Source organism: Eleutherodactylus coqui, chromosome 3 (genome assembly GCF_035609145.1).
Source record: "Eleutherodactylus coqui strain aEleCoq1 chromosome 3, aEleCoq1.hap1, whole genome shotgun sequence".
NCBI lineage: Eukaryota > Metazoa > Chordata > Amphibia > Anura > Eleutherodactylidae > Eleutherodactylus > Eleutherodactylus coqui.
Window position 1 is genome coordinate 168,061,101 of NC_089839.1, and position 19,387 is coordinate 168,080,487.

The following is a 19,387-nucleotide window of genomic DNA, read 5'->3' on the forward strand; positions in this document are numbered from 1 at the left end:
CTACTGCATTTGACAGCGGTTTTAACGCACCCCATCATTGTGATGGGTGATGAGGTGCGTTAAAAAGTGCCAAAACAGACGAAAATAGAGCAGACAGCTCTCAAAAATCGTGGCGTTCCGAGGAAACACCCAAAGATAGGACATGCCGGAATTTTTTCCTGCTCTGTGATGTATGACCCCTTCTTGAAGGGGGTTCATATTCGTGTGGAATTTGTACATCTCGTAATACACAAATCTCACACAATTTTCTTGTGAAAACAGCCTTACAATTTACCAGCTTATTGCCATTTAAAGGGGTTGTCCCACAAAGGCAAGTTATCCTCTGTCTATAGGATAGGCGAAAACTTGCTGATCAGTGGAGGTCTGACTGTAGTCTGTGTCCCCCACAATCCCTACAAGGGAGCTTGAAGAGTGGGCAGCGGTGGTTCTATTGAAATGAATGGAGCGGCAGTGCGCACATGCAACAGCTATTGCCCACACTTTAAGATGCGCCGGGGCCCTTTATAGAGATCGGTTGCCTGCAGTCATACCCCCAATGATCAGGACGCGATCCCCTGTCCTGTGGATAGGGGATAACTTACTTTCCTGTGACAATCCTTGAAGCCCTTTCATAATTAATTCTCATTAAGTGAATCCCATTTTTTATGGACTACTAATTATCCTTGTGGTTTCCCACTCTATAAAGATTTAGTGACATTATCAGCAAAAAGATCACACAAGTGAGGAAATCCTTTTAATATAGAAAAAATGGAAAATAACCCATTAGCCATATTAGCTGCAGTTCATGGACAGTCAGTACAGGAAACACATTGGGTACAACTTCATTCATAATTCCACATCAAGATGAAAACATTGCAAGGACTGAACTCTGATTTCAGCTCCAGAGCACTGCAGGTAACAAGATACTGCTTGTGTTGAGTGGTATTACCCTCCTTTTTGGATAAGTGGGAGTACAAAGTTATAAATCAGTGCAGTTGTATTATTGCACAACTAGTAATTCTACAGTATAATGTGATATTAGTTAAGGCCCATTTACACCAGCAGATGATTGCTCTAACAACAGTCTGAGTGACAGCTTTGAGCGATCATTTTGCATAAAGTATTAAGTAGCTACTCAGCTACTTAAATACCAATTAGGTATGCAAATTAAGCCTTCACTAAATGCAGTTAATAACCCCCCCCCCCCCCCCTCTGCTTATCTCCGCTCAGATCCTTTGTTCTCCACGGGAAACAATGCTATCAGCACTCCCCATGGAGAACTTCTGATAAAAGTGAAGGACGATTTTTAGGTTGGCTTGAAGTTAATGATTAGCTAACAGTGACCGAAAAGCGCACGATGGGCGCAAATTTACATGCACCAATTATGGCTAAAACGATCGCAGATTAGCAATTTTTTAAGCAATCATGGGCTGGTGGAAATGGGCCCTTTACTTTTTAGGCTGGCATATAATGATAATAAGTGATTTTGGGCCTCGGATATTATTCTGCCGACGGCTCCTGCACAGCAGAGATAGTGAATTTGGAATTACTTATCACTGCCCTGAATGAGCCATAAGGGAAATGCAAGCAGCATGTACAGCAGTCTGTAGGTAGTCTGACATTACAAGGCTGATGCAGGAAGTTGCGCTGCGGCCAAAAAGTTTTCTGGGATGTAAAAAAGTTTTTTTATGTTTAACAGGTAAAAATAAAATTGTAATATGCAGCAGTTACAATGTACAGTACTTCTGGGGGCACTGATCCAGCATCCTCTATATAGGCTATAAGCAATGACAATGATGGCTAATCAACACTACAGCAAAGGTCAACATGAACGAATGCGGAGCTGCACCAAAATCTACAGTAGATTTTCCATACAAGATTAAAAAAATATTTACGGCTTCTACTACAAAGACCATTGCACCTCCCACAGAACGGAGCTTCAATACTGCACAAACCGTGGGGACGGGGGCGATGCCATTTTTGGCAGAAAGCAGCCATGTGTTTTCTAATGTTGTACAATCCATTAAACCTTCTAGACATTTCCGCTTGTAAATATGCTTACAACAACATCTTAGGAGATTGTAAACTATGTACTGCTAGAAACATAGTTAGCGGCTCAATTCAGATGGTTGTCTTATGACTTGGTACATATGGGATACACGTATAGAACCAAAAATCGGATGCTTTACCATTATGGGAAATCACAACTCTCATACACCCCCAAAAAAGAACATTTTAGGAAAGGTATTGGTGCGAGATAGGATCTGACTTTCCTTGGCATTGTACCATACAATAAGGCGATATGAACAGTGATCTGTAGCTGCAATCATTAAAGTGATCCTCCAGTCGTGGACAATCAAAGGTGGCCGCACTGGTTCTTGTGGCGGTGTTCGGTTCCATCCACAGATGGGGATTCCCATTTCCTGCTGACCAAACTGTATTTTTGGACCGGAGGGTCACAAGAAGAATTCAGACACAATCTCTAAAATACAATGCACTTGAGTATAAGGCTTGTCAGAAGAGAGATGAATACTGTTAGAGTAACTGGCCTGAACTGCTCATCAGACTGAGCGCAGGTGGAAGTCCCCTGAGAGATCAGATCTAGCGTCCGACTCTGATGGGAACCATTAAATCTGCCTGTGCAAATCATATAGAGACAAATAAAGGAAACGGTGTGCATTTAGGCACCATAGATATTAGGGTCCATTCACACAACATTATAACGTACCTGTCTATACTATTCTATTCCTCAAATGTTCTTAAACAGACAACTTTTTGGTCTTCATATGTCTAATAAAAGTCAATGGTTCTGTCAGAATACGGTTTTTGGTGATCCAGATGGAAACCGTGATGGAAAACCACAGCATAGGTAATAATGTTGTATGAGCCACTAGATGTTGGCCAAAGATCGAACATGGTGGATTTGTGTCAATGTAGTTTGGGTGCTTTTATGAGGTTTTCTAGGACATAAAATAGAAAAAAAAAAAAAAAAAAACAGGCCTAGAAACATGTAAAATAAAGAACAAAAAAAGAACTCGATCAAAGCATACAAGAGGAGCCTGGACGCCTTTCTTGAGTGTTATAATATTACACTTTGTAGTCACTAATTACTTCAGAAGGGTCGGTGATCTAGGGATTATTTTGATTGCCAGATTGGAGTCATGAAGGAGAGGGGGAGGAATAGGCTGATGGACATATGTCTTTTTTTGGCCTAACATACTACATTACTATGTCAAGTGGGCAGTTCCCACCACTAACTGTCAATGAGTGATATCAAATTTGATGTTACCCATTGACAGGAAGTGTTGGGGACTGACCGCCTGACACATTTAGAGTGGTGGGAGCCAGAACTAATGAGAGACGGTATGGGGTTAATAGTATTAACGTTGCCACAATGCCAAGCTATGCAGCTGGCCCCGCTGACATGAAGATGTGACAGGTCCTCTTTAGAGAGTTTGCCCATTAGTAAACCATTAAAGGGGCTCTGTCAGCAAAATTTAAAAAAAAATCCATACTCACCTGTGCCTTACCGGGCCGTTCACCAGGAGCCTGCTGCCCTTCTGATGTCCTTCCTGCAGGCTGTCTATCGCAGTGCAGAAACTGGCAAAGTGCCAGCTTCCGCCACTGCTTTTACCACTGCCAGGCGGCAAGTGCTGTTGCCCACTGATTGGTACTGTCGCCCACAAGTGATGCGTCGCCCACTGATTGGCCTGGCCGCGTCTAACCTCTGATGTCCTTAGAGAGTCGACGGCGAGTGCACGTGTCCCCCTTCCCAGCGCGCTTGCGCACTCGCCGTTAACTCTCCAAGAACGTCAGAGGTTAGATGTGGCCAGGTCGTCGTAAGCGCACAGGAGCCGATGAGAGATGACCCCTCACGCGACAGGTAAACAAGGGAGGGAACACATAAAAACAGGATTAGGTAAGTTTACTTTGTTTTTTTAACTTTTTTCTTTCAACAGGTTAGATTATACAGAGATGCAGGGCCCAACCTAAAAAGTTATTGCTGACAGAACCTCTTTAATGGTCTATCCTTAGGATAGCCCATCAATAATTAATCTGCCGCCTGGAACCCTCACCAATCAGCTGTTAGCTGGGCTGGTCCACTTGGGCACTGAAATGATTTTTACGAGAGCAGACAGCTCCGTTATCATTGCAGTGGTTAGGCTTTGCATTGCAGCTCTCTCCCCTTCACTTCAATGGGAACTTTAGCTGTAATACCAAGCCTGGCCACTACAGAAATTTCTGTGACTGTCACATAAATCTGAATGTAGCTTGCAGAGAACCGCAGCTTGATGCAGAAGCAACACCAATCAATATGGAACCAACTGTCAGATGCAAAACCTTCTGCAGCGAATCTGCCTTGTAGATCCTTATTGTTCTTACACTAGTGCAATGTGAGCCTATATATGATTGTATCCTGTAGGGGCCAACATCATATATTTACAGAACATTACCTGTATGTCCATTCGGCTCTACACACAATTGTACACATGTACACAAAGCAGATACAATGTTAATGAGATATCGCTCCTGGGCAGTTTACGATTAAAGAAACTTTAACTCACACTACGAAAAAGCAAATATAGTTTAAAATGCTTAGAACATAAAAATAAAAACATGCAACAGACTGACATGAATAATTCAGAATATTCCAGACATGGACCGGGCCAGAAGTCATGTGACAGCCGTTTCATCGGTCATAAAAAGAACGGTAAAACCATTTTCTAAAACAAACAAGAAAACGTGTTAATAATAAGAAGACGTATGAGCTTCTGAATACTTAATGAAATAACTGAGTTTGACCCATTTTTAAGCACTTCGGTGTTTTGTTCAGTAACGGTTCATGCATAGATAGAAGATATAGTACGTTTAGCAAAGTTCATGTAACAACAGTTTGTATTGGCCTTTGGTCCACAATAAATGCTGAGAAAACTTTGGACGGCGATATTTTTGGAAAATTTCGTACAGAATACAACTCCTCCATGTTACTTCCTGCACACGGTTGGAGGCGGCCTAAGAACAGCGTGAACAAGTATATTCTTAAACTTTGGTAATGTATATGTAAGAGTAGTGCATAGCAGATTGCTTCAAGTACATTGTTCCTCGGAGGCCAAGGTTTTTATTGACCCATCTATACTGCGTCCTCCAGAAAAGATATTAGTATATTTCTGACGTGCCGTCCAAATCCAATGGCAGTAAATCCAAAGACTTTTTTGGCTGAGTCGGGCGACTTCACCTCTACAAACAAACAGAAATGATCAAATATGAGAGTAGTCAATGGTAAGAACTAAAAACAGAGGAAAAACAAAAAGAGGTACGTGAAGTCTGTGGAGAACTGGTATTTAACCGTGGCCATAAGGTAAGACTTCGTCCTTTCAGTGTTACGCTGTACATATGAGCTGTCGATGTTCGAGCAGGATGACTTACAGATTCCGATAATCTGGCACGTCTGGGAATAACAAAGTGCTAGATTGCAGAATTTTTTTGTTGACCCTCATCCAGGGTATTATGTATTTCCCGACCCCCTCTGCACCTTGAAGCACCAAGCATCGTAGTTATATTGATCTTGGTCCTCGGCTTTAATCCTTGCACTATAGTAAAAATATACCCGCATGAAATGGACGAGCGAAGAGTGAATGATTCTTGTTCATCATTCAGTAGTTGGCTCGCGTTTAGACTGAACAATATCGCTCGCTTTCGCTCATTGGAACGATTATTATTCTGTCTAGAAGCACTTTTAGGGAGGGACGGATGTAAACCTAAGATAGGACCTTTGTTATCTGAGCAACAGCTATGTCATTTGTATACGAGTGACGTCATTATTTACAGGAGGGCTGAAGAATTCGTTCTGGAGTTTAATTAGTTTATTTTAATAGGCTACCTGAAAAATGTAACTTTTTTTGCCTCTTCAGTTACTTAATTCAATCATATAAGAACTAATATTAAATAACAGGAAAACCTTATGTGTCCCACAAAAAAAAAACGGAAAAAAAAATGCGGTAAAACCACGAATTAAGGGATGTCTGTCTGTGTTACTGTAGCAACTACACCAGTAACATGTCAGGGATGCTGGCATGGAGGACAGGTTATATATAAGTCTCCCGCTGCCTCAGAAACCTCTGTAGACCATGTGTAAATGATGCTAAATGTGATTGTTCTCAGCAAGAGAAACGACGTAATCTTGTAGATATGATACCTTTTAATGGCTAACAAAAATACATGATGTAATAATAGCGAGCTTCCGAACCAACGCAGGGTTCTTCTTCAGGCTTATGGATTGGATCTGAAGAGGCATGCATATTTATACATACTTATGCCTCTTCAGATCCAATCCATAAGCCTGAAGAAGAACCCTGCGTTGGTTCGGAAGCTCGCTATTACTACATCATGTATTTTTGTTGGCCATTAAAAGGTATCATATCTACAAGATTACGTCGTTTCTCTTGCTGAGAACAATCACATTTTGCTCTACTGGCCAACACCGTACCAGATCTTTGTTTTCATTATAAATGATGCTAGAGATGGGCAGTCTATTGCTGGCTAATGGTCCTGCATTAAGCAAATGTCAACCCCCCTTCCCCCTCCCAGCTCTTCATTGGGAGGGTGAGGGCTTGACGAACGCTTAAAGGGGTTGTCCCGCGCCGAAACGGGTTTTTTTTTTATTCAATAGGCCCCCCGTTCGGCGCGAGACAAACCCAAGGGATGGGTTAAAAAAAAAAAAAAAAAAAAAAAAGGTTTAGTACTCACCCGAATCCCCGCGCTGCGGCGACTTCTTACTTACCTTACCAAGATGGCCACCGGGATCTCCCATGGTGCACCGTGGGCTCTGTGCGGTCCATTGCCGATTCCAGCCTCCTGATTGGCTGGAATCGGCACACGTAACAGGGCGGAGCTACGAGGACCAGCTCTCCGGCACGAGCGGCCCCATTCACCAGGGAGAAGACCGGACTGCGCAAGCGTGTCTAATCGGGCGATTAGACGCTGAAATTAGACGGCACCATGGCGACGGGGACGCTAGCAACGGAGCAGGTAAGTGAATAACTTCTGTATGGCTCATAATTAATGCACAATGTACATTACAAAGTGCATTAATATGGCCATACAGAAGTGTATAGACCCACTTGCTTTTGCGGGACAACCCCTTTAATGCAGAAAGCCCAAGACCACTCACCAGCAATGGACCACCCATCAGATAGCTTTAGCATCATTTACATAAGCACGTTTCAAAGCATGATTTCTGGTACCTTTATGGGGTGATCATTGCCTGAATTATCACTGGAAACAGATAGTCGCCCCATGTACAAGTGGCTGCCGACTGAAAAAATTTGCGATTTGTAGCTCAGTACCCTGAGTCACTTGGTCTTTAGCTCACCTAAAAACCAAGCGATTATTGGCCTCCTGTGTAAAAGCATAGTCGCAGGGACGGCGTCGGGCGCTAATGTGCCTGAGTGTCGTCCCGTGTAAAGGGTCCTTCAGACAAGTTGAGCCTGTCCCCCATGTCAAGCGTCCCTACTGTGCTACTGGTTTAGTAGTTGTAGGGATGTGGACAGATGTCCTTAAAAAAAATAATCTATATAAAGCTGGATTTTAAAGGGTGACATATTGCTCTGGGCATCAAAACCCAACACACCCCAGTCATGAAAGGGTTAATGGTTCTTTGAACATTATGGATGCAGATTGGGAATGACTTATAATGAAAGCTGGTAGACCTCACTGTATTTGGGGGGGACTACTTATGATATGTAGATGCAGCCAGTACATGGGCACCAGGATTCTTCACAGTAAGAATTTATTGCGATTTCGAGCTGTGCTTTCGAACGCATGTTACAGCATTTGACAGTTTTTTTTAACACATGAGGTGCATTAACAAGCGCTAAAATGCACAAAAATAGAGCAGACAGCAGTAGTCGGTGAAGCCCCATTGAAATCTATTGAGGCGTTGTAGTGCAGTTAGCACAGAGTTTGAAACGGCATGCTAATCACGGTAAAAAGCGGGCTGCGTGAGAGCGGCTTAAGTGTATCTGGTGGTTAAACCGCTTGTCAGTGTAGTTCTAAATACTACTCTGTTGTGAGATATCACTATGTTCCCCAGACAATAAAGGACATGAGGAGATTTTAATTAACATAAAAAAATGATAAAACAATTAATTTTACATGTTGGAAAAAGGTTACATAATCTTACAGATCTTGTTTCTTTAAGGGGTTGGGCCAAGATGCACAGCCTCTCCCAGAATGCAGGATCTGGGGCGAACAGCTGATTGCTCCATGTCCTGCTTTGGCACCCCCGGCAATCAGTTGATTTTGCTGGGAGAAGACATGGCCAGCTACACATTGGCCTTGCAGCTGCTGCATGGTAAATGTAAGACAGCAGCATGTCTGCCTTTTACTAAACAGCTCTCTGGTGTTGGTCATCGAGGGGAATCCAGAGCACACAAACAGGGGCTGTGCACTTTACACAAACGCTTTAAAATGATTTACAAACTCTTACCTGGGTTATTGTAATACATTAAAAATGCCAGTCCTGCTGCAACACTAAAGCATGCCAGGAAGAAGACGGGCCCTGCAAATAGAAAGTATGCATCAGAATTTATCAATTTAGATAGCTCATAATAGTATGATAAGTTGGGAATCCCCATCCTTACTGAGAATGATGGGCACCAAGTCCCTGTTCTCGGCAGAGATCAATGAACTGAGACTAGAATGAATCTTCATAGCAAGATGCATATAGATTAGTTTCCAAGCCAAGTACCTACTACTCAAAATGCATGATATCAAAGTACCCACAGGCTGTGATCATACATTGTGCTGCATATTCAAAGCCAGTGCAAATACCTTCTAGGGATGAGACGTGTACCTGCTGGGGTACCCGTGTCAAAGGAGAAGAACCTAAGATCTGGATATCCGGAACTACAGTCATATTCTGTATGTTTACCAGTTGGAGGCCTGGTCTTCCCTCCATGACACAATAACCTAGTTACTTACCATGGTCATTGAGGATCATTTTCTCCTCATTTGGACTGATTCCTAAAGGATCTGAGGTATCTATGGTGACAAAGAAACATCCAAATATGAGGAAACTTTACAATTTATACCCCAACCCAAAAGAGACAAGATTACTAAATTAGATGAGAATCTGTCAGTGAAGAAAATACATCTGCAAAACTACAATTATTTAAAGGGGCCACTCCGACGAAAACACATTTTCCCATCCCTGCCCTCCTTACCTCCTGTCACACTATGGGGGTCTCTTCTTTGTATTCCAGCTACTTCTCTATAGTGCAGCCCCCTGTCTGATGCTTACCTGGCTCCATCTTGAGAGTAAGATTTTTTTAGTTTCACTTTCACATCTAACCCATGATGCATCAGCACAGCTATACTAGAGGCTATACCATTTCTTCCTGCTGGGCAGACAGTTTAATTATTACCTTCTATATTAACCTATATAAACTACAGACCACAAGTATACAGTCAGGAGGATGAGCTGTGATCTCCTCTATTATACCTGTGTGACAGGAGCAGTGTGTTCATCATCAGTAACTGTGACAGGAATGCCTGTGCCCCCTGCAAGCAGGTCCTGTGGTATGTGCATATAACAGCATCACATAAAACTGAAAAACTGACTTAAAGGGGTTTTCCAGTGAAATACTACTGATGACCTATCATCAGGATTGGTCATCAATAGTTGATCGGCCGGGGTCATTTGCTCGGGACTCGGACGTTGAAGCGGAAGCCTCCGCACTGACCTCCGTGTAGTGGCCGATGCTTGCAACTGCAAGCACAGCTCTCGTTGAAAGAAGAAGAAATGACTAATTGAGGTAACAGTAGCTCACATATATACTGGGGGGGAAAAAAAAAAAAAAAAAATCACTGGATTAGCCCTTTAACCCCATATTGCTGCGGCCCCTTTTTTTTCCATTTTTGTTTTTTCCTCCCCCCTTTAAAAAAAAATAAATAAATCATAGCTCCTCTATTTATCCACCAACATAGCTGTATTCGGGCTTGTTTTTTTGCGGGACGAGTTGTATTTTTTAATGGCGCTATTTAAAGTACCATATAATGTACTGAAAAACTTTTTAAAAAATCTAAGTGGAGTAAAATGAAAAAAAAACCACATTCCGCCAGTGCGTCTTGTTTCTATGGCGCACAAACTGCAACAAAAGCGACATGATAACTTTATTCTATGGGGCAGTACGATTAGTACGATGCCAAACACGTATAGTTTTTTTTTACTCTACTACTCTTTTTTTCAAAGACATTAAATTTTTTAAATTATTTTCTGCCGTCATCTTCTGTGCGCAATAACTTATTTATTTTCACGTCGACGTAGTTGAGCGAGGGCTCATTTTTTGCGGGATGTCCTGTAGTTTCCGTTAGTACTAATTCGGAATACATACAACTTTTTGATCACTTTTTATTGCGTTTTTTTCTGGGAGACAGGGCGACTGAAAAAGTGCATTTGTAGCGTTCTTTTTTTTTTTTTTTTCCTGACGACGGCCACCGTGCAGCGTAAATAATGTGCTACTTTGATAGATCAGACTTTTACAGACGCGCAATACCAAATATGTATTTTTATTTTTTGATTTAGATTTTTTTATTACAGATATGGCAAAAGGAGGGTGATTTAAACTTTTATTACTTTTTTTTTTTTACAATTGAAAAACTTTATTGATCTTTTTTTTAATTTTAGTTTTGAGTCCCCCTGGGGGCTACAACCAGCGATGCTTTGATCGCTGCTGGAGTAGGACATAATGCTACAGCATTACGTCATACTGCATTCTGACATGCAGCCTATCAAGCCACCCCACCGGGATGGCTTGATAGGTAGTCGCCCAAGGCAGCCCTGCGGCCTTTCAGAAGGCCCCTACAGCCACGACACATGCATGGCTTCCTGTACGGGATCCTCAAACATCAGTTGGGGATTTAAATGCCGCTTTCAGAACTGACAGCGGCATTTAATGGGTTAATAGCCACGATCAGCCAAACAGCCGATCGCGGCTATTGCCCGTGAGTGTCAGCTGTAGTAAACAGCTGACGCCCATGCTGTATGAAGAGAGGTCGCCCCGCAACCTCTCTTTATACATACCCCGACGCTCCAGGACTTAAATATACGTCCTGGAGCGGGAAGGGGTTAAGTATGAAAGATAAATACGAATAACATTACTTATTCGGCTTGGGCTGTACACACTAACCCCATGTCTTTTTCTTGATATTTCTTGCATTTGACAGCCATGTGTGGAGCCCTTGCCTTACAGACAAAGCAAATATATTTTCTATTGTGTATCTTTGTAAGCAGGCATACTAAACCCCCCACCCCTTCTCAAGCAGGCACATTAAGTTTGGCAAAATTCTCCCAAAAATGTCATTTTTATATTGTAAAATTTGAATTTATATCTCATATAAATATATTTGGTGCAGAACTTGGTAGCCTTAAAGCAACCCTCCGGGTCCTGGAAAAGCACAGATGGCTGCACCTCCTCTGACTACCTGATGCATGCTGTGCATTAGTATACATTGGTAGTCCAAGACACTAAATGCGGCTCTGACAGGTTCGTGGTGTGGGCAGCAGTGGCCAATGATAACAGGTGTAGCGTTTCAGACAAATGATGTATACTAATACACAGTGTGCATCAGGTAGGCAGAGAAGCTGATGCAGCCATCTTTGTTTGTCCAGGCCTGGAGGGTCGCTTTAACTTCTTAGTGACATAACTAATTTTAGCCTTAGGCCAAATTCACATCAGCATATGCGTATTTGCACAGCTGTATTGCAGAACGGGCATGGTATATTTGCATTTTCAGAAAATAGAGCATGTTGTATATTTTTTTGCGAGACCGAATTGCGCACGGCAAATACGTGCATGTGAACAAAACCATTGAAATCAATAAGTTCTAGATTTTGCATGTTTGTGTGTTAAGAACCAGTAAATCATTTACTCTTATGTCCCAGCGATCATAACTTGTTTCTTTTGTTGGTAATGTGGCTGTAATGAGACAAATTCTGGTTTTTATGGGAACTCATTTCGGGTATATATAATGTATTCAATACCTTTGTTTTAATTTTTTTTTGCTGGGAAGCAATGCAAAAAAAGGAATTTTATAACTTTTTTAGAGATTTATTTTTATGGCTTTTATCATGTGGTATAATTATTATGTTAACTTTATTCACAGGTCAGTGCGATTGTAACACCAAATTTATAGGGGTTTTATTATACGTTTTACTACCTTTGTACAATATAAACACCTTTTTTTTTTAAAAAAACAAAAACTTTTTTTTGTTGACACATTCCAGGACCACGGCATTCTTATTTTTCCATTGACAGAGCTGTTTGAGGCATGTTTTTTGGGACAACTTGTAGATTTATTTTGGTACCATTTTGAGGTATATATGACTTTTTGATTATTATTCCTGTTTTCACGGAATTTACTCTGCTGGATAAATAATGTAATAAACTATGTGTTGCCATGGATGTGGTGATGCCAATTATGGATAGTTACTTTTCTTTTGCTCTTTTCATTTTTTTTTCAAAGTATTGTGTAAGAGAGAAAAACACAACATTTTTTGTAAAAATATTTGCCACGGTCCACAATGACTGCAGCATTTGTAGTGTTAAACAGTGTAGAGGAGTGATTACATGAGCAAGTCTTCATCTTTCACTTCTTTTCTTATAAAAAACTATAGTGATACCCATGAATCCATTGGTGTCAGGCGAAGGGGATATGCAAATCGGATGTGTGAGCATTAGGTATAAAGGAAAGTATCACACATCATATCCCAGTGCAGAAACCATTAAATGCCACCAGGTGTAGAGTGGACAACGGGGTCTGGTGGTGGGATGTCACCTGAGCGACCCATCAGTACAGGGCATCGCAGCACTTATGGACCTTCCAAAGTCCACTGTTGTCGATGTTATTCAGGAATGGAAACCATCTGGTGTGTGGGGGCAGTCACGTTCAGGGAACAGAACGAGGACAACTAAGGCTTGTATGAGCTGGGAAGGCATCACGCACATCGTCTGACCCCGTTCAGGAGGTCTCATAGGTCATTGGAACATCCATTAGCACCACAACCATCCGTAGGGAACTGTATGTGAAGGGTTACTACGGACGAGCAGACGCACAGAAGTCAACATCACAGCAGTGAATGCACAAAGGCGCCTGCGGTGGGGCTTGAAGCGTCGTTCTTGAGTTGTTAATGAGAGGAAGCAAGTGTTGTAGATGGCTGAATCACAGTACACCAGCTTCTGATCAGATGGCCGCACTTGGGTATGGCGGTGGCCTGGACAGCAGTTTCTACACAATTGCATCGTTCCAACAGTGAAGTTTGGAGGAGCTTCTGTTATGGTGTGAAGGACTAGGGCCATTAGTTATAATGAAGTCCACCATTAACGCCAATGGGTACAGAGACATTCTGGCCAATGTGGCATGGTCTACCCTGTGGCGATACTTTGGTACAACTCCGTGTCTCTACCGGCATGACTGAGCAACATGTCCTACAGCACGCAGTGTTGAGGCTTGGTTTGAGGAGCAGAATGTCTGCAAACTTCATTGGCCAACCCAAAATTCGGTTATCAATTGCACGCAGCCTTTTTGGGAAGAACTAGAACACCGTATCCATGCATGCCTATCATCTCCCGCATCACTATCTGAAGCTCTCCTTGAGAAATGGAGGCAAATCCCTCCACACATCTATCGGAATTTGGTGGAAAGCAGCCTAGAAGGGTTACTGCAGTCATTGAGGCCAAAGGTGGCCCAACACCATGCTGGAAAATGTGAATAAAACCAAATGTCAACATATTCTATTTGTGTCCCAATACTTTTCTCAACAAAGCGTATACACACACATATTTTAGTCAATCATATTGGAACACAATTTACCTTTGTATACGAGGGGGTGCTGATAAGTCTTTGGCTTCGTGTTCTTTCTTAGTTTCTATGGTAACGAATGTTACATCACATAAAAGCCTTATGTGTCTAATATATGTTTTAAAAATTTTGTGTTTGTAGCTTATGGTAACAGTGATCTAGGCACGCGGAAAAACAAAATGGCGGAGTCTAAGGCGATATTCACCGCACATGAGAGCAGAGGAGTGATAAAATTCTTGTTTCTGCAAGGAAAGTCCATGAAGGATATTTATGGTGATATGTCGCAGACATTGGGGGATCAATGCCCTTCATATTCTACAGTTAAGAACTGGGTTGCCAAATTTAAAATGGGCCACTTCAGCACCAATGATGAGGAACGTCCTGGACGACCGAGAGAGGTTGTTGTTCCGGAAATCGTCGATGCTGTGCACAACCTCCTACTGAAGAATTGGCAAATTTCAGCTAAAGGAATAGCAGCCATCATGTGGATTTCTCGTGAACGTGTTTGTGTCATTATTAGAGATGAGCGAACGTACTCGGATAGGCACTACTCGTCCGAGTAATGTGCCTTATCCGAGTACCGCTGTACTCGTGCTGAAAGATTCGGGACGCGCTGCGGAGCGGGGAGCTGCAGGGGAGAGCGGGGAGGAACGGAGGGGAGATCTTTCTCTCCTTCTCTCCCGGCCGCTCTGCCCCGCTCCCCGCTGCGACTCACCTGTCAGCAGCGGAGCGCCCCGAATCTTTCAGCACGAACACAGCGGTACTCGGATAAGGCACATTACTCGGACGAGTAGTGCCTATCCGAGTACGTTCGCTCATCTCTAGTCATTATCCATGAACATTTGAACATGAAGAAGCTATCTGCAAAGTGGATCCAAATGTTTGACAACAGATCAGAAAAGCATGCGAGTGAAAACTTCCCAGTCCATTTGTCAATGTTTCTGGAGTCATAAGAACTTCCTGGATCGACTAGTCACTATGGATGAGACTTGGATTTATTTGTGTGACCCTGAAACCAAGGAGCAGTTAAAAGAGTGGAGGCACAGTGGTTCTCCTCAAACAAGGAAGTTCAGGGTGCGAAAACCAGTCACTAAGGTGATGGTGTCTGTGTCTGGGATAAGGAGGGCTCGCTGCTAGTGGACTACCTTCAAAATGGTTCCACCATCAATGCAAGGTATTAGATTGAACTTTTGGACCAATTGAAGGCAGCTCTGAAGGCTAAAAGGTGCGGCAATTTGTCCAAAGGAATCTTGTTCCTACAAGACAACGCCTCCACTCACACTGCACAAGCGACCACTGCAAAACTGGTGGAGCTAGGCTTCCAGCTGGTTGACCACCTTATTCACCAGATCTAGCTCCCTCCGACTATTATTGGTTTCTAAACCTGAAGAAACACCTCAAGAGTACCAAATTTCACACCATTTCTGATGCCATGGCTGCTACAGATGACTGGTTTGAGGCACAACTGAAATCCTTCTTTTTGCAAGGCTTACAGAACTTGAAATACCGATGTAAGAAGTGTGTTGACATCAGTGGAGACTATGTGGAATAAATGTAAAGTTTCATCTTCCTATCTCGATTCTTTCTGGGTAAAGCCAAAGACTTATCAGCAGCCGCTTGTATTAATGATTTATTCCACTTGGTTTCACACAAGAATATTGCAATTGCCAACACCAGACAATTGATGATATCTGAGATATTGTCATAAGTGGCTGACTGGGTTTACGTAGGAATGGTCATGATGCCTGTTACTTACTCAGATTATTTCTGCTTGGCAGTGTGGCGTACACCTTGTCTGCATTGTTCTGTAGAGCCCGGTAGAACTCCTGACATTCTCGTTCCCCTTTTCTCGGTAGATGCTTTAGTAGATCAGCAAGCCGAATGCGTAGAGGGGTTTTCAGACTCCTAAACTGTAAAGGATCATTATTAGAAGCATGAAATATACCAGGCAGATTTCCATAATGTACACAGCAACAATGTATTTATCTACAGTGATGGTGGCCACAAATGGACACATACATGATCTTTAAAGGGGTTTTTCGGGACTAAGACACTGAAGACCTATCCTCCGGTTAGTCCATCAATATAAAATCGGTGGGGTTCCACCACTAGGAACCCCTGCCAATTAGCTGTCTGAAGAGGCTGAAGTTCTCCAGTGAGCTCCATAGACTATTCTCAGGCCTGTGACGTCACATTCATCCTATACCAGGCACAACCACTATGAAATGTATGAAAATGAATCTGGTATGCCGTCAAGTGTTCTTTCCATTTGTTTAACCTTTGTGTAAGGGGAAAAAAATGTTTAGTTTTTTCTCAGTAAAAACGTTTAGATGCCACCGCCACCAATGACTGCGGAATCTGTAGGGTTAAATGGTGTAAAGGAGTGATTAGATAAATATTTTTAATTTTTTCACTCCCTTTCTGGGAAAAACCCACATGTGACAATCAGAGAGCAAATATCCTTGCTGATTGATGGTAAGTGATAACATGAACAAACATTCATGTCCCCCTTTCCTGGAGAATCACCGATCTTCTCTGCTGCCGCTGGTCTTGCCTCCCCCTTCATCTCAGCACACCCACTGAAAAGTGGCAGCTGATAATTCAGCATTCCAAGCCTCATTTCAAATGGCTGTAGCTCCAGTGCTGTGAGTGCTACGGCATGCTTTTGGTGTCATTTTAAAGCCAAGAAACTTAAAATGATAGACAACAAAAGCATGTTGGTAGCACAAAACTGGAACTTCAGCCATTTGAAGTAGAAAGAGCTCAGTTTGTCCAAAACTTTTTCTCGAAGGAACTGAGCACGTCCAAAATTTGGGGGGTACATAAATAAATACTCTACTCAGATCAGCCATTACCTTCATCATAAATTCTGTGTGCTTCCTGTTACTATCAGTTATTAGGCTTTCCCCACATATTAGACCACCATTGAGCCAACCCGCTAATTCTGGTGGGTCCACCCAATCATTTAATGTGTACAGGTGCCTCCCTGATGTCGGGAGAGATAAGAATTGGCCTGTTGGATTTCAACTGCTTGATCCTTTTGTTCAACAGGAGATAGGAGGAGACTGCATATGAGCTGAGTGTGCACGCATATGGGGATGTCGGCCAAGATAGCGGTTGGCTGAACAAGCGTTCAACTAACAGCTATGTTATATGTATGGGCAGCGTTGGGTTGTTAAATCAGCAACTGAGTCAATGATGTGAAGGAAATCGCTAGAGTGCTATTGAACTTATTTCACTGCTCCACAATTTAGACAGCCAGTGAAGGTCTGAGCTCATGGATTTCACCATTGATCAGCAGGAGATCACTTTTGGGTGGAGTTCCCCTCTACACAGCAGGTCCCTCTATATAGTCTCTATACAAAACCACTGAAACGGCAATCTTACTGAAGTCATCTGTTATCTTCCCAGTGGTATTAAACAGAGAAAACCTTACCTTTTCAGCTTCCTTATTGGAAAGAACCTGAGGATAGACACGATTTAGCTGCAAAATGATTCTGTCCACAATCCTTTCAGTCAAATTCCTGTTACTGTTCAGGTACGCCGTGTCCTGGAGTAGCCGGTCGGAATAAGATTGGTCTGAGAAGAAAAAGGAAGAAATGGCAGAATTATAAAGAGTTACCCTGTGAATAATCTTATAATACGCACAATTATATTAGCAATCGCCAAAGTGTATATCAATTTTAACCCCCCAGTGAAGAGCCCTGCCTTCGAACAGCGGACAGTCCCAGTGAGTAAGGAATAGTAGAGAAGTAGCAGGAATGTGCGTTAAATTGCTCATTGCAGTAGTTTTCCCCACACAAACGACTTTGCTTCGTTTGGTCTTAATCACTCTTTCATCTTTCAAGATTCCCAAAAGAAAACCCACGTTTTCCAATATTTTCATAGACAATCAAAATCCTTTTACTATGCCCAAGAGACTCCTGGGAATCAATTAGCTGATGCCATATGCACTCAGGCACGACAATTCTATTTGACAGTGATTGTGTTACAAATCTGTATTAAATACGGCAATTACTGATCCCTTTGTGGTGACTTCTGAGATGTAGCCCAACGACAACTCTTTATGGTACCTCTACAGTATCAAATGCTTGAATATACGTATAAGTTGTAAGAGCATAACTGTCCCTTGTTTTATCCAATGTATCCCTGCCATACAGCGGCCTGTATAGATGTGGTGAATGTAGGATACAATGCATTGTACGGCTGCGTTCCCACTAAGGTTGGCCATACTCTTTAGAGAGCCGGTGACTGAGTTCTTGTTCAGCTATTCTCAACAACCATCGGCTAGGTGTGCATGTATCCTCAATAGGGTGAGAAAAATAAGTAGCCGATAGACACCTCTGGCAGTGGCTTATCTCCCCAAGAACAAAAGGATTGGCATGTTGAAATCTAATTCCACAATCCTTATCTCTCTCCAAAATCTGCTGCCTGGGAAGAGGTGGAACACCCCAATACACGTTAGTCACCCTGTCCCTCTGAAATCGGCAGGTTTGGACAACATTCAATTAGTGCAGTGGTGGCGAACCTATGGCACACGTGCCAGAGGCTGCACGCAGAGCCCTCCCTGCTGGCACGTGTCGCCGTCGGCCGCTCACCACTAAAGGGGCAGATTTACTATTTAAAATGAGTGTTTTCTGGAGCAAATTGTGCTAGAAAGCGGTCCTACATGCTTTGCACCACATTTACTATGTGTTCTTAGACATTTTTAGACAGTTCTTCCAACTTGTCTGAAAAAGGGGCATGGCCTAAACTATGTTAAAACTGCACCAAATTCTTGCAAATTGTGTCCACCAATAGGTGGTCTAAGCTGAGATATTGTTTATGGAGGCGGTGGGGAACTCTCAATGAAAGTTAATTGGCAAGTACAAATGACTGACTTTACACCAGATGACTTTTGACCAACCAGTGACAATTTTTTTAGGTGAGCGGAAACAAAACGGCTAGTGAATACTGAGCAAATTACTATTTACTTGCACGGACGATTACGGAGCATCAGGGCTTACTCAGACGGAGGATGTTAATGCATGTATTTACATATGCTAAATTTTTCACAGACTGAAGGTCCGTGTAAAAAAAAAAATATATATATAAAATAATAATATATATATAACAGCATATCCTATCTGGCGCAATTTCGGACCAGAATAACCCATCAAGACCAATTGGTGCGTTAAGGCTGTATTTTGACATTTTTTGGTGCAACTTGCATCGCAGAGCACACGAGCACTCCGTCTGCGTATGATGTGCGAGGCCCTGCACAGGTCCCATTCTCATGTGAAACTTGCACGAACATAAGAAATGCAGCGATTCTTCAAACTCGGACCATCGGTCAAAGTGAAAAATCACTCATGTGAATGAACCCATTCAAAAAAAGGGTTCATTTTCCGTGTTGTTTCTGTCTGTGTCGCACAGGGCAGAACTCGCATTAGTTTTAAGAGCCGTGTGAAAATGCTATTAAAACAGATTTTAAAAAATTGCGCACTCACATGGCATGCAAAAACGTTCCATTTTTGTTGATGCACACATTGACTTCCATGACCAAAGT

At 42.4% G+C, this 19,387-nt stretch overlaps 1 protein-coding gene across 2 annotated transcripts in view; it reads right to left on the reverse strand.

The window, feature by feature from the left end:
• Nucleotides 1-720: 720 nt before the first annotated feature.
• CARD19 (caspase recruitment domain family member 19) overlaps nt 721-19,387 on the reverse strand; it is a 32,746-nt gene continuing 14,079 nt past the window's right edge. For both annotated transcript variants that reach the window (XM_066596513.1, XM_066596512.1), the window contains 5 exons: nt 17,276-17,418; nt 15,596-15,749; nt 8,962-9,021; nt 8,468-8,539; nt 721-5,217 (listed from right to left, as the gene is read on the reverse strand). In XM_066596513.1, the coding sequence (XP_066452610.1) occupies nt 5,111-5,217; nt 8,468-8,539; nt 8,962-9,021; nt 15,596-15,749; nt 17,276-17,418 (536 nt within the window). In that variant the 3' untranslated portion in view covers nt 721-5,110. The remainder of the gene's footprint in view (nt 5,218-8,467; nt 8,540-8,961; nt 9,022-15,595; nt 15,750-17,275; nt 17,419-19,387) is intronic.